A 16,002-nucleotide genomic window follows, 5' to 3' on the forward strand; every position below is an offset into this window, starting at 1 on the left:
AATTAACATTCTGCCTGGCTGCTAATCTAGCGCTTTTCCTTGTTTGTTCTTTTTGACCCTGACTCGCAGCATAGGACTCTTTTCTCAGGAAGGGAGGAGAGGCGCTGGGAAAAACTTGTTCAAGGTCCATTTTAATGGGCTCTTGGCAAGAAGTGTCAACAACAGGAGGCATCTGGAATGACTCGGTCTCCTGCTCGGGCGGCAAAACCCCCATGTTGTCGTCATCATTATTCATGATGGCGCTAGGGTTAGAACTCTGAGGCCCATGAGACATCACAATCAGTCAGTCCTCCTCTTTGCAGATTCAGCAATGTATTGGAGCTCTGGCTGCTGCTAGGAGAGAAAATTATTTATTTATTTATTTATTTATTTATTTCCATCATTTATAAAAATTTCTCCCCATCCTCATTGGGGCTTTCTGATGCTGAACAGAATTCTGGTAAATGTCGTTTAAGGCAGGACTTTTGAATTCTCTGGCATAGGGCTTTTTGCCTTCCCAAACTACATTTCCCAGAATTTTATGCTCTCAGTCTCTTTCCCAGCTCACTCAGCTGCTTCCCTCTCCTCAGTCTATCTCTTCTTAATTTAAAGAGGAGTGGCAGCCGTTTGGGTTTTGCCTTGCTTGTGCCGAAAATGAAACTGACTTCTGAGAATTACAGATTTTGAACAAAAATGTATTGAGTGAGTTTTAATTCTTAAGTTTTTGTGTGGGCTCCCCTTCTGTGTTTCTTAATCTGTTCTTATATACAAAACTTACAAATTAGAGACAACATACGATTTAAAAACCAAGATTTACACACCCCTAATACATATACATAAGAGCCCCCAGTGGCGCAGCAGATTAAAACCGCTGAGCTGCTGAACTTGCTATCTGAAAGGTCGGTGATTTGAATCCAGGGAGTGGGGTGAGCTCCGACTGTTATCCCCAGCTTCTGCCAACCTAGCAGTTCAAAAATATGCAAATGTAAGTAGATCAATAGGTACTGCTCCGGCGAGAAGGAAACAGCGCTCCATGCAGTCATGCCGGCCACATAACCTTGGAGGTATTTATGGCCAACGCCAGCTCTTTGGCTTAGAAATGGAGATGTGCACCAATTCCAAGAGTTGGATACGACTGGGCTTGATGTCATTGGGCAACCTTTACCTTCACCTAATACATATACAAATAACCAATTTTTAAAAGCTTTGGTATAAGTTCCAAGGATTTTTCATCTTTTAAAGTCAGGTATTTTCAGAATAATAAAAATATGAAGATACTTATGTTTTTGAATGGATTTATGGCTCTGTCTCACTGCTTTTTGACGTTGTGATGTCTGTAGTGAAGAAACCTCTATTGGATGGGAGAATGGGCACTGAGCAGCCATTTATTTAAAGACACCTTTGACATGTACCTACTTTAATACCATTTCTGTATGCAAAGCATCCAATTTGTAACTGGGGAAGCAGCTTCTCAGGACCAGGGCTTCATTAGGTGGATGTGGGGAGCCTGGATCACAGCGGGTGACACCATCCGAAGGCAAAGCACCAAAATGACTATCTGTAAAATTATTATACAGTGTCTCAGAATAAATGTATTGTTCTTTTATGTCTATCCCTTGTGCCGTGTCTAGCCAGGCATCTCCTGCAGATAGGTGTTCAGTGACCTAAATGCGAAGTGACACATTGCACAAACATGTAGTTTCCAGAGCCTCTTCTTGCCACCTTCTAACCCAGCTTGCTTTTAAAACAAGTTGGGTGAGGTGTTGTTTTAGGAACACCTGCACAATACAAGACTCAAGACATTTAGGCTGTACAGGTACTACTGTATCTTAAAAGTGTAATTTTAATTTTACTAGTTCTCTATGTTATTACTATTTCCATTATGTTCAGTGTTAGGTGGGATTTATGAGAAACACTAGAACAAAACAAGTTCTTTATGGTCTGGTACTGGAAGAGGTTCATGAGGGGGAATGTCATGAGTACTGGGTGAAACCAGCTGTAGTGAAGCCATTGCTCAGGGCAAATTAGTTTATTTAAAACAAACAAGTAAAAGTTGCTGTGAGCTTTCCAGGTTGCATGGCCATGTTCCAGAAGCATTCTCTCCTGACGTTTCACACACATCCATGGCAGGCATCCTCAGAGGTTGTCAGGAGAGAATGCTTCTGGAACATGACCATACAGCCTGGAAGTCTCAGAGCAAGCCTTCGACAACGAACAAGTAACACTTCTGATAAAATGAAGTAGAAGGAACACTCTTGGCATACTGATTGTGTATAAGCTGGGTCTCAAAGGAGGCTACTTTTCTGCTACTAATGGACTTGAAATATTTATTACTTGTCTTTTATTGCCCTTTGTCCCCGATTCCTGAGAAATGGCCTCTGCCTGCATTAAGTTCCCTCCAGAACAACTTGAGTTACAACAGAAACATCTGATACAAAATGTGGGTCTGAGATTTTACCATCCTTTTTCTGCTCCTGTGTGTTTTTTTCAAACATCTTTTGCCAGATGAAATCATGTTTCAAAAGCTTGCATTGTACATTTTGTGCTTTTCAGTTGGCTATTAATGGACTGAAAAACACTGCATTTTATCAGTGAGTTCTAACCAATATTTTAACTCTGTGTATCTTGCTATTTATGGAGCCCCTGATGGTGCAGTGGATTAAATCACTGAACTTGCTGACCAAAAGGTTGGCAGTTCGAATCTGGGGAGCGGGGTGAGCGCCCGCTGTTAACCCCAGCTTCTGCCAACTTAGCTGTTCGAGAACATGCAGATGTGAGTAGATCAATAAGTACCACTCCAGCGGGAAGGTAATTTATTTATTTATTTCCATCATTTCTATCCCACCCTTCTCACCCGAGGGGACGCAGGGCGGCTCCATGCAATCATGCCAGCCACATGACCTTGGAGGTGTCTACGCACAATGCTGGCTCTTTGACTTAGAAATGCAGGTGAGCACCACCCCCCAGAAGTAATGGCGCTCTATGTAGTCATGCTGGTCACATGACCTAGGAGGTGTCTACGGACAACACCGGCTCTTTGGCTTAGAAATGGAGATGAGCACCAACCCCCAGAGTCAGACATGACTGGACTTAATGTCAGGGGAAAACCTTTACCTTTTATCTTGTTATATGTATTTTAATAGTGTTGTATCTCTTACGCTCCTTCAACACGCCTGTACAAAATCCACATTATCTGCTTTGAACTGGATTATAAGATAATCCAGTTCAAATCACATGTGGATTTTCTTCGTTGATAACCTGGGTTATTTGGCAGCGTAGGTGAGCCTTTTTTTTAGCAATGTTGTACCCCGCCTCGAGGCGCAAGTAGAGGCGGGTAATAAATATATTGTTGTTGTTATTTTCTATTTCAGAGTTGGATCTGACTAGACTTAATGTCAAGGGAAACCTTTACCTTTTATTTTGCTAAATGTCCAACATTCCTGAATATGTTTCTTAGTTCTGTACACAGTTGCTCCAAATTACGATTCAACTTCTGGTGGCAACAGAAGACAATGAATAAATAAAACCTAATTCAGCACCCATAAGCTTATTCTTTAATTATTGAACATCCCAAGTAAAATTAAGGACATGGCGTTGCCTTCAGATGCTCATCTAAATCTCAACTGTGCAGGAAGGCAAGAGAAAGAAGCATAGATGTTGGGTAAATGCAGTTTATGGGATGGAAGGGAAGATTATGGGATAAAACTAGAGGCGTTCCACACACAAAAGCATATTTTGAAGCAGGATGATTGCAGCTAGATGGGAGGACATATGGGAAGAAGAGGCAGCCATGGTGAATGGGCAGAATTGTTTAAGGCAGGAGTGGGGAATGTTGGACCTATGGATTACAAGACCCAGATGGTTAGTCAAATAGAAAAGTATTGTGGGAGCTCCAGTTCAAACAACTGCCAACTTCTAAATGCCATGGGTTAAAAACAGTTCGGAAATGTTTCTTGCTTGGACGACAACTGCCACAATCCCTCTTCCCCCAACTGGCATGCCCACTGACCATACTAAATGGGGGATTCTGGGGCACATAGTTCAATTTTTTTTTTATTTCCGAGCTCTGGAGTTCAGTTGAGGAAAGTCTTGCTAAACTCAAAATCCACTGCCCACAAAGAAAACTAATTCAAAATTAAATGTGTATTTCATAACAAGATCAGGTTTCTGGGGATAGGAGATTCCCAATTTGAAGTGGCGGATCTTGTACGTGCTTTCCCTCTTGTTTCTGAAGATGTTCACAGCTTGCTGAGAGGCATCGTCTCTGGTTCTCTCTGGAGCCTCCAGACAACCTGGATCCTCTTGCCAACCCTGTCTAACTCCTGGAAGGCATGCAGGCGTCTCTCTTGGATGAATTCCCAAATGGCTGGCTGCAGGACAGTAATGGGAATGCTGAAGTTGAGGTGTGGGTATGTTACCCCGATGCTGTTATCCCTGGTATTGCTGGCTACGATACCTGGAATTGGAACAGGACAGATAAAAGTGGGTGAAAGGAGGAGAAAAACATGGCGTATAGTACCAAACACAGTCAATCCCTGAGTTACAAACATCCAATTTACAAACAATTCGTAGTTAAAAACAGGGACGAGACAACAGGAAATTAAAGAAATCTACCTCATGGAAGGGAAATGCACTCATGAAAGAGTTATCATGTGGGAAAGGTGTCGCCACTGAAGAGTCATCACTAATCCTAGTTCCCACAACAAGCCAAATTTTTCAAAATATGATTATCACAGGGATAGAAAGTGAGGTAAAATCTTCTGAACAGGGACATAGACAGCAAAACAAACTCCACAGAGGTGTTGACCCCTCCCTGTGTTATCTAAAGCTTTTATCTATAGAATATATATATTCTGGAGTCGCATTTAAAAAATGTACCTGTTCCGACTTACATACAATTTAAACTTAAGAACAAACCTAGAGAACTGTTGAGCCCTGTGAAGCCTCTGAGGATGAGGACAAGGATTTTCTGGTTGAGACTGGTTTTTCTGTGGGGGAAAGCTAAAGTGTTTTTTGAAAGGATGGGAATGTTTTGGGTAGATCTGTTGTCAGGAAAACATGAGAATTAGCCAGGGATTGACTCTGAAAGGAATGTGGAGGAGACGGGAAGGTTACAGATAACCCAGCGTTTACAGATCAGAAGAGATAGTGCAAAACAGAGACAGATCTGGTGTTCCCAGAGACTGAAAGGTAAACAAAGGGAACCCAAGTGGGAGAAAGAGTGATGCCATGGGCCAGGGGGAGTAGTCTTAAGGAATTGGAGTCAATGTTCAGTGGGGAGATCAACATTGGATTTTCATGTATCAAACTGCCTGTCTTAGGAGCTCTGAGTTAGGAGTTCTGTTCTTGGGTCTGTATCTTGTTTTCCTGTTTAAGTTCCATGCCTCCGGTTTGAATTACAAATCTTGTTTCAAGTTTCAAGTCTTTGAGACTATAGTCAAGTTCAAATATCAAACCTTTGGATTATGGTCATGTTCATGCTTTCAAGCTTTTGGATATAATTCTAGTTTAAGTGCAACAACCTTGGATTATAATTTCTTGCTTTTGCCTTAGGTGATTTTTGGAATTCCTATTCAGAGTTGGTCACTGCTTTTTGACAAAGTTCTGGAAATCTAACTCATGGATAGAGTTTGAAACTGTTTCTATATTAACTACTCTTTTCTTAATAAACTTACCTTAGCAACCACAATGACAATTTCCCCACCTAGACATAAAAAAGGCCAGAAGTGGTACCAGGTTGGAGAGTGTATTGTGGGATAGATACTTCTTTTAGGTTCTCCAGGGACAAACTAAGCTCTTGTCTTTTGCCACTGTACTGAGAGAAGGTGGGCTTTTAAAAATAAAAGTTAAGGTACTTACATTGATCCACGAACATATGAACTCAGATTTTTTGGGGTCAATTTTTTGACTAAGATTTCTCGACTTATCCATAAGTATATGCAGTATTTGATTTCATTACATGCCTGATTCATATCCACATCTGCAAAATCTACCATCTGCTACTTCAGATGAATTCACTCACTTGACAAATATTAAATGTTGATGATGCTGGATGTTTCTCAAATTACTCGTATTTCCTAAATGCTGGAAATTTGATTTCTACCACAAAAAAGTAGCAGTTCACATAGGATTATATCCCACTCTGGCACTGATTTCTATGATTGCCCAATGAAATCAGGAGCTGGGAAGGGGAAATGGGAGAAAAAGAGGGTATGTACCTAGGAGTTTCCCACTGCGCATAGAAAAAAGTGCTCCTCCGCTTGAACCACCATGAACTGCACAAGTTGCCTGGAGCATCACAGTCTTCTCTTCCACAGTGATGACTGCAGACAGGATTCCTGATGTTACTGATGGGCTGCAGGTCTGGCCAAAGACCCCAAAGCCAACGACACTCACCTCTTCTCCTGAACGAAAGAAATTGGCAATGGGAGAAAGAAACACATTTATACCTATATAGAGTAGTAAAAGTCAAAGTTTGTATGTACAGTAGAGTCTCACTTATCCAACACTCGCTTATCCAACGTTCTGCATTATCCAACGCATTTTTGTAGTCAATGTTTTCAATACATCGTGATATTTTGGTGCTAAATTCGTAAATACAGTAATTACTACATAGCATTACTGCGTATTGAACTACTTGTTCTGTCAAATTTGTTGTATAACATGATGTTTTGGTGCTTAATCTGTAAAATCATAACCTAATTTGATGTTTAATAGGCTTTTCCTTAATCCCTCCTTATTATCCAACATATTTGCTTATCCAACATTCTGCCGGCCCGTTTCATAGAATCATAGAATAGTAGAGTTGGAAGAGACCTCATGGGCCGTCCAGTCCAACCCCCTGCCAAGAAGCAGGAAATCGCATTCAAAGCACCCCCGACAGATGGCCATCCAGCCTGTTTAAAAGCCTCCAAAGAAGGAGCCTCCACCACAGCGCGGGGGAGAGAGTTCCACTGCCAAACAGCCCTCACTGTGAGGAAGTTCTTCCTGATGTTCAGGTGGAATCTCCTTTCCTGTAGTTTGAAGCCATTGTTCTGCGTCCTAGTCTGTTTATGTTGGATAAGTGAGACTCTACTGTATATTTGTATGTATGTATCTATTTTCCAATATGGCCCCAAATTTCAGAGAGCACTGTAACTCCTGCCAACAACGGATCTGGACCAAACTTAGCACACAGTTCCCCCCATGATCCCCTATAACTTCTGGTGGGGTTTGGGTAGGGGGGAAAGACCCTGGATGATGGTTAGTGCAGTACCTTCACTCATACCCAGAGACTATGGTGAACCCCATCAGCCATGGATCTGTACCAAACTTGGCAAACAGATACCTCATGACCCACTTTAGGTCCTGGTAGGATTTGAGAGGATGGACCCTGGACAATGGGAGTTGCAGTAAGGTTTGGGGGAGGATGGACCATGGACGATGGGATTTGCAGTACCATCACCCACATCCCAAGACTACTGCTAACCCCATCAGCCATGGCACACAGACCCCCAATGACTCAATTTATGTCCTGGTGATGTTTGGGGGAGGACGGACCCTGAATGATAGGATTTGCAGTACCTTCACCCACATTCAGAGACTGCCGCTAACCCATGAGCCATGGATCTGCACCATTTTCTAATGGGTCCATTCATAACATTAAAAAATAAACATTGCCTTTTTCAAATAACTCAGGCATAGCAGGGAACCCAAGTTAGCATAAAATGCCATTGACATGTAAATAGCCTTCTCTCTTTTATGATACCAAATTGAAGGCCCTTTACTTAGTGTAACGGAAAGGGAGCCTGCCGCGGAGCAAGACTGGAAGGAGGTGTAGCATAAAGGAAATTTAGGAGACAAGCAAAACGTCCTTCATGATAGAAGTTTAATTTAATGTAAACATGGAACGTTTACACTGACTGTATTTCAGTTAGTCAAGCTGTGTATTTTAATTAGATATGTAGTGTAGTGGTTTGGATGGCTACAACTCTGGAGACGAGGGTTCAAATCCCCACTCAACCACAAAACCCACTGGTGCCATTGGACAAGTCACACTCTCTCAGGCCCCTTCTACACGGCCATATAACCCAGTTCAAAGCAGATCATCTGGATTTGATATGTCAGCGTAAAAGGAGTCTCAGCCTCAAAAGAAGACAAAAGCCAACCTCTTCTCAAAAAATATTGATAGTCGCGTATTAGGTTGCTATCGGTCAGAGGTGACTTCAAGGCACACAACAACGACAATGGATGATGTATTTATATTCTTCTCTTGCTTTTATCTATATTTTGTCCTGAATTATCACTGTATGTGCCTTCAAGTCGCCTGTTGACTTATAGAAATCCCATAATTAACAAATGGCTTACTTAGGCAAAGAATATTCAGATGTAGTTTAGACAGTTCCTTCCTCTGAAACAGAGTCTACAGCAACTGGTATTTGTTAGTGGTCTTCCATCCAAGTACAGTAGAGTCTCACTTATCCAACATAAACGGGCCGGCAGAACGTTGGATAAGCGAATATGTTGGATAATAAGGAGAGATTAAGAAAAAGCATATTAAACATCAAATTAGGTTATGATTTTACAAATCAAGCACCAAAACATCATGTTATACAACACATTTAACAGAAAAAGTAGTTCAATACACAGTAATGCTATGTAGTAATTACTGTATTTACGAATTTAGCACCAAAATATCATGATGTATTGAAAACATTGACTACAAAAATGCATTGGATAATCCAGAATGTTGGATAAGCGAGTGTTGGATAAGTGAGACTCTACTGTAGTAACCAGGGATGACCCTGCTTAACTTCCAAAATCAGACAGAATCTGGTGCCTTAGCATGTTTAAGTTAAAGTAATTCAAAATTACTTTAGAGTGGAAAGGAGTTCAAAATTAAACCAAAGCAAAGAAATCCTTTCGCACATTACAGCAGACCCATAAGATTTTTTTTAAAAAACCCACTAGCACAGTGGTTCTTAACCTGGGGTTGCCAAATGTTTTTGTCCTAGGACTCCCAGAAATCCCAGCCAGTTTACCACCTGTTAGGATTTCTGGGAGTTGAAGGCCAAAAACATCTGGGGACCCCAGGTTAAGAACCACTGCACTAGCACATTTCAGCATGTATACATGAGTACTCTTTTTCATGCTAATTTAGCCTCACAAGAGGGCCTTAGTGAGGTAGGTTGGGATGTAAATAAATTCAGGATGAGACCAAAACAAACTGAGCAGATTGCTCAGGTTGTACCCTGTATTTGGTATATGTTTTTATAATAATGTTTTTTTAAAAAACCAAGTATTTTATTATATGTATTTTATTATATTATGTTCATATGTTTTGATTCTGTTGTACCCCGCCTTGAGCCATTAGGAGCCAGGTAACAAATAAACTGCATCATCATCATCATCATCATCACCTGGGCAAAACTCTGATGCAAGAATAGGAATTGCAAAAGTGGTCAAACTTTCCTCCAACTCGACCAGAGCCACATCATAGGGAGAAGAGTCCTTGGTTGCAAAGATCACTTTTCCTTTAGCAACAGAAGCCCTAAGATCAAACATAGCAAGAAAATTAAAAGATGTCTGCAAACCTTAGAAATATTACAGGCCCCTTCTACACTGCTATATAAAATCCAGGTTATCTGCTTTGAACTGGATTATATGATGGTGTAGACTCTTATAATCCAGTTCAAAGCAGATAATGTGGATTGATTTGATAATCTGGATTATATGGCAGTGTAGAAGGGGCCATAGTTTTAGATGAAAATTCCCGAATCACATAATCTGCCACCAACGGGCAGATTCTGAAAGCTGTAATGAGAAAGTAAAATGTCGAGTTTCAAGGACTTGGATACTTTCAATAAAACAATAACGCTGGTAAAAAGACAGTAAAATGCATATTCTTATGGCATGGCACATTCTGCAAGGCTTATACACAAAGCCCCACTGAAATAAAATAGCTGATGAAGAATCCTTCATGGAACTGAAGTCCCAGGACATCAAGAGCAGTGTTTCTCAAACTGTGCTCCTCCAGGTGTTTTGGACTTCAGCTCCCAGAAATCCCAGCTATTTTACCAGCTGTTAGGAATTATGGGAGCTGAAATCCAAAATACCTGGAGGAGCACAGTTTGAGAAATTCTGATCTAAGGGCCCTTCCACACAGTTGAATAAAATCCCATATTTTCTGCTTTGAACTGGCAGTGTGGAGTCAACTAACCCAGTTCAAAGCAGATATTGTGGGATTTTCTGCCTTGATATTTTGAGTTATATGGCTGTGTGGAAGTGCCCTAAGAGAATGCCATCTGAAGTTGTCAATCCCTTCTAAAATAGAGGTAAGTCTCAATATCAAGGCAGAAGCAACACTGTTTACGGGAGGACAAGTATTTAGGCATGTACATATTTACTATTATTATATTAGATTGTTATTATATTAATACCCCACTTTCCTCCTTTAAACAAGACTCAAAGCTTCTAGGCCACATTTATATACCTTTGCCACCTCATGGATATTAACAGCATACAATCCTGAGGTTTAAGAAGAATAAAGGTTCAGGATGATGGGAACTGGAGTTCAGCATTTAGAACACTGTACTTGTCATCTAGCCTTGTTCCTCATGTTACGAGAATTCAGACTTACTTGTCAAGGTGGGGTTGTAATCTCACGCAAACGTTGGAGGCGCCACTGACCACATGTCGGCAGGTCAACACAAGTCGCGGACTCACCATCACACCAGAACCCCAGGTTGGTCCACATTCAACCAGAACCACGGCAGCTAACATTTGCTGAATCAAACCATCTCTGGCTACCGGACCATAATGAGGCTTAGTCACAAGTGCCATGGGGTGCAACCAGGTTTTGCAAAACCAAGGGGGCCCAGAAAGGATGTGTCCAATACTTTCCAGGATGCAGTCAATGGCACAAACCAGAGTCAGGCCAACCCACTCATTGGCTTTCCAGCAAAGTGGAATGACAATGATTCCAACCAAGTGAAAACCATTTTTTGAGACTGCAAAGACCCCACCGCCTTCTGTGCCAGGCAAGCAGCGCGCGTCCGTCAGGATGAGGACATTGCCTTCTCCTGAGGTGTTGCTCACAATCCCTTTGCTGAAAGTATTCATGAAAATGTCGGGACAAAACGCCCCAAAAGGGGAGCCGCAGGCAATGAGCGGGTCCCCCTTCCTCAGCCACTTGGCTGGCGCACAGCTCACCCATCCAGAACTGGGGAAACGGCTGTCCAGGATCCTCAACAAAGCAAACCAGTGCAGGAAACGCATCTCATCCGCAACAGAGCCAGACTCTTGTCCGACTTCATTCACTCCAAAATGCCACTGGTCAGAAGCACTGAAGATTTTGGCAAAAGCCTCCTGGAACTGTAGGCAAGGGGCCATCAGAATGAGCTCGGCTTCTCGATGTTTCCGGCTGTTGTGGATCTTCTGCTGGCTGGAAAGCTGATTGAACCGCAACATTGGGGTGCCATCCCCCAGATCCCTGTCCGGCAAACTTCTGCAGGGGGGTTGGCTGCTGCCTTCATCTGTCACCAGCACTTGGATCTGGAGGTCTGGGGAGAAGTTCTCAGGCAGCAGTACTTTGCATTTGGTTGAACTGAAGTGCTCTGTTTCCAGCAGGAAAGGCGAGAAGACGGAGCCGTGGCAGAGGATGATGCCTGGGTCAAGAGTCAAGAAGACGCCGCTGCCACTCCAGGTCCCCTGAGGAGAGGTGCCCACAGCCGCACTGCGGTCATTGAGACACGACACTGTGACCACACAGCCAGCCTTCCCAGCTGCCAAGCACAGGGTTTCAGCCATAAAGGAAAGGACCCGTCCGACTCAGTAGCCCTGAGGAGATAAAGGATTCCATTCAATAGAGAGCTGGATATTATACTAATATAATAATACAAATATTTTATTTCTTGCTTGCCTCTTCTCACAATTCGAGCGGGGGTTACAACATTGGAAAATGCACCATCACTTAAAAACATTATTTAAAATAAACATATTAAATATATTTCCACAAAATACATATTAAAATGGAGCCTCCGGTGGCTTGGTGTGTTAAAGCGCTGAGCTGCTGAACTTGCAGACCGAAAGGTCCCAAGTTCAAATCCTGGGAACAGTTTGAGCTCCCGCTGTTAGCTCCAGCTCCTGCCAACCTAGCAGTTTGAAAACATGCAAATGTGAGTAGATCAATAGGTACCACTCCGGCAGGAAGGTAACAGCGCTCCATGCAGTCATGCCGGCCACATGACCTTGGAGGTGTCTACAGACAATGCCGGCTCTTCGGCTTAGAAATGGAGATGAGTACCAACCCCCAGAGTCAGACATGACTGGACTTAACGTCAGGGGAAACCTTTACATACACAAAACAGAGATTAAAATACACAAAACAGAGATTAAACATAAGAGGTAGGTTTAAAATTAATCATGAAAACTGTCTGTGTAGGCTTGCTGGAAGAGATAGGTCTTCACTTGTGTATTTAATTCTGACAGCTGATCTAGGTGTCAGAACTCCTCAAGCAGGTTGTTCCACAGTTGTGGGGCAGCCGATGAAAAGGTCTTCTGAGTGAAGGTCACCAGTAGGGTTGTGGCAGGCTGGAGTAACCACCCCACAGAGGACCTCAGTACTTAGGGTGGACTGTATGGAAGAAGACGATCCTGTAGGTAACCTGGACCCAAACCATGTAAAGCTTTGAAGGTCAACACCAACACTTTGTACTTTGCCTAGAAACCAACTGGCAGGCAGTGTAGTGACTTTAGGATAGGTGTGATATGCTCACTCCTAGATATTCCTGCAACCAATCTGGCTGCTGTTAATTTGAACCAGCGGGAGTTTCCGAACGTGGTACAAAAGTAGCCCAATGTAAACCACATTGAAGAAGTCCAAGCTTGAGGTTACCATCTGAAGGTCCTCCAATTCTAGGAAGGGGCACAGATGGCGTATCAGCCGAAGCTGGTAGTAAGCACTCCTGACCGTCACATCTATCTGGGTTGATATTTGGAGAGACAGATCCAGAAGCACTCCCAAGCTACGAGCACAGTCTTTCAGGGGAGTATAACCCCATCCAGAACTGGTTGACATAGCTTCATCCCCCGATTAGGACCCTTGATGGCAAGCACCTCTGTTTTGTCTGTATTTAGTTTTCAATTCGTTTTTCCCATTACCTCCTCCAAGCATTCATTCAGAGGAGATACACTATCCTTAGCTGCAGCTGTTTTTGAAGGCATGGAGAAATATATTTGGGTGCCATCGAATATATATGCCCCATGTCTACAGATAATCTCTTCCAGAGGCTTCATGTAAATATTAAAGAGCATTGGGGTTTTAATGACACCTTGTGGGACACCACGTAACAGTTCCTTTTTTGAGGAGCAGCCATCCCCAAGCACCACCATCTGGAACCTGCCTGAGAGGTATGACCAGAACCACTTCAGCAGTGCCTCTGATTTCCAGGTGATCCAGAAGGATACCATGGTTGATGGTATTGGAAGCCACTGAAAGGTCTAGAATCACCAACAGGGACACAAACCCCTTGTCAGTGTTGAGACAGAGATCATCCACTAAGGCAGTGGTTCTCAGCCTGGGGTCCCCAGATGTTTTTGGCCTTCAACTCCCAACAATCCTAATAGCTGGTAAACTGGCTGGGATTTCGGGGAGTTGTAGGCCAAAAACATCTGGGAACCCCAAGTTGACAACCACTGCACTAAGGCGACCATAGCAGTTTCAACTCCATATCCTGCTCTGAAGCTGGTTTGAAATGGGTCAAGGAAGTGTGTGTCATCCAAGAAGGCCTGGAGTTGGAGGCATATAGCAGGGATCAGACCACAACAGGAACCTGGAGGGAATTGAATCCAGTAGGAAACTAGGGCTGGATCTACACTGCCATATAACACAATGTAACACCATTTTTGTTCTTGGGTGATAAATGTCATTTCTTAATTGCTTCTATCTTAAAAACATAGGAGCCCCTGGTGGCACAGTGGGTTAAACCCTTGTGCTGGCAGGACTGATGACTTGAAGGTTGGGTTGCTGACCTGAAGGTTGCCGGTTTGAATCCAACCAGGGGAGGTAACGGATGAGCTCCCTCTGTCAGCTCCAGCTCCATGGGGGGACATGAGAGAATCCTCCGACAAGGATGGTAAAAACATCAAAAACATCCGGGTGTCCCCTGGGCAACATCCTTGCAAACAGCCAATTCTCTCACACCAGAAGCAACTTGCAGTTTCTCAAGTCACTCCTGACATGGAAAAAAAATCTTAAAAACATGGGAAACGTTTATTAAACTGCCAAAACTTTTTTTTGCGGGACATCCATCAGCACCTTTTGCTATAGTTTTTCAATGAATATCTGTTAAGAATCGCAACGAATTCAACGTAGTTTGAGACAGCCACAAAAACCAGTTTTCTTGAGTATAACACCTACAGTAAAGTCTCGCTTATCTAACCTTCATATATCCAACATTCTGGATTATCCAATGCAGTCTGTCTCCCACCCAGATCCACAGCTGTTTCTCTAGGCAGCAACGTCTGAACTTTTTATGGATTTAACTTCCGACAATGTCGTTACTGCAAGTTCATTTTATGCAATTCTATCTTTATTTGCAGTCAGTTTGTTAGTAGCCAATGTTTTGTAGTCAATGTTTTCAATATATTGCGATGTTTTGGTGCTAAATTCATAAATACAGTAATTATTACATAACGTTACCGTGTACTGAACTGCTTTTTCTGTCGATTTGTTGTAAAACATGATGGTTTTGTGCTTAATTTGTAAAATCATAATGTAATAATAATGTAATTTGATGTTTAATAGGTTTTTCCTTAATCCCTCCATAATTATTATCCAACATTTTCGCTTATCCAACGTTCTGCCGGCCTGTTTATGTTGGATAAGTGAGACTCTACTGTATTTTCAAAGTAAGCACTGTACAATTAAACAGGAAATAACACTTTCAAACCAGGGACAGAGAATGTTTCAGATTTTGTTGCATAGTGTAATGCAGTTTGGAACTGCATTATATGGTCAGTGTGATTCCCAAACGCTACTCCAATTGTTTCGGATTTCAACTCCTAGAATCCTCAGTGGCGTGGGTCAATAATCTGTGAGTATGAAACACTTGGAAAAGCAGAGTTTGGGAAACACTGTAGATCCATACGTCTGAACTCCATTGAAGTCCACATAATGGTTCTGCACCAGGTAGGGGCAAACTTGGGCCCTCCAGATGTTTTGGACTTCAACTCCCACCATTCCTAACAGCAGCTGAAGGGAAAAGGAAAGGGCCTGAGGCTGTTAGGAATGGTGGGAGTTTAAGTCCAAAACACCTGGAGGGCCCAAGTTTGCCCATGCCTACTCTGACCATATGATGCAGTTCAAACTACATTGTAGGGCAGTGTAGATCCAGCCTTAAGTCTAAGAGGTAACTGGGTCCAATAGGGAACAGGATTCAACAGGAAACTAGATCCAATAGGGAACTAGGTTTAATAGGCAACTGGAGCCAGTAGGGAACAGGATTCAGGAGGGGGAAAGAGAGACCTTTTAAAACTACAACTCCCACAATCCATCAGTATGGAGCCCCGGCAGTTCAAGTGGGGGTCAAGCTGCATGAATTCTATCGCTATATCCCTCCCTGCCTGGGATCTTTCTAGACCCGGAAGCCACTTACAAAGCGTGGGGAGGCGAGGATCAAAGTCTCTCCCCTCGAAGCCCCGAGATCTTTTTGTTTTGAATTCCGGAATAAGACCCAGAATAGAACGCGCCCCGTCAGGTGGCTGTTAGGAGGCCGCCTCTCATTGGCTGCCCCGTGCCAGCGAAAGGGCTGCGATTGGTCGGAAGGGCGCGTGTTCAAGAAGCCACCTCTAATTGGCTGCGATTCTTTCCTGGTCAGTGAGAGCTGAGGTGGGAGGAGCTTAGAGGGAACTACAACTCCTATGATCTCACTTTTTCCAGCTGTGTTCAATACGTGGATCCACTCCTTGCCAAAGGTTGAGGCCTAGTCGGAGCCTAAGCAGGACTTTGCTCCCAGGAAATCAATGGATCAAAGTTTCCTATTT

At 42.9% G+C, this 16,002-nt stretch overlaps 1 protein-coding gene across 1 annotated transcript; it reads right to left on the reverse strand.

Moving 5' to 3' along the window:
• Window positions 1-3,374: 3,374 nt before the first annotated feature.
• tysnd1 (trypsin like peroxisomal matrix peptidase 1) lies at window positions 3,375-15,765 on the reverse strand. The gene is made up of 5 exons (XM_008106660.3): window positions 15,615-15,765; window positions 10,598-11,796; window positions 9,378-9,508; window positions 6,198-6,383; window positions 3,375-4,435 (listed from the first exon to the last, which is right to left on the reverse strand). Exons 2-5 carry the CDS (start codon window positions 11,764-11,766, stop codon window positions 4,218-4,220), a joined length of 1,704 nt encoding a protein of 567 aa, XP_008104867.2. The 5' UTR covers window positions 11,767-11,796; window positions 15,615-15,765; the 3' UTR covers window positions 3,375-4,217.
• Window positions 15,766-16,002: the final 237 nt, after the last annotated feature.

This window comes from Anolis carolinensis, chromosome 3 (assembly GCF_035594765.1).
Source record: "Anolis carolinensis isolate JA03-04 chromosome 3, rAnoCar3.1.pri, whole genome shotgun sequence".
In the NCBI taxonomy this organism is placed as follows: domain Eukaryota; kingdom Metazoa; phylum Chordata; class Lepidosauria; order Squamata; family Dactyloidae; genus Anolis; species Anolis carolinensis.

Coding starts and splice junctions, on each gene's coding strand:
- tysnd1 (XM_008106660.3), bottom strand. CDS start 11,766: ATGGCTGAAACCCTGTGCTTGGCAGCTGGGAAGGCTGGCTGTGTGGTC. Junction 9,509..10,597: donor TTACAACCCCACCTTGACAA/GTAAGTCTGAAT, acceptor GTTTGATCTTAG/GGCTTCTGTTGCTAAAGGAA. Junction 4,436..6,197: donor GCGCAGTGGGAAACTCCTAG/GTACATACCCTC, acceptor TTCCAATTCCAG/GTATCGTAGCCAGCAATACC.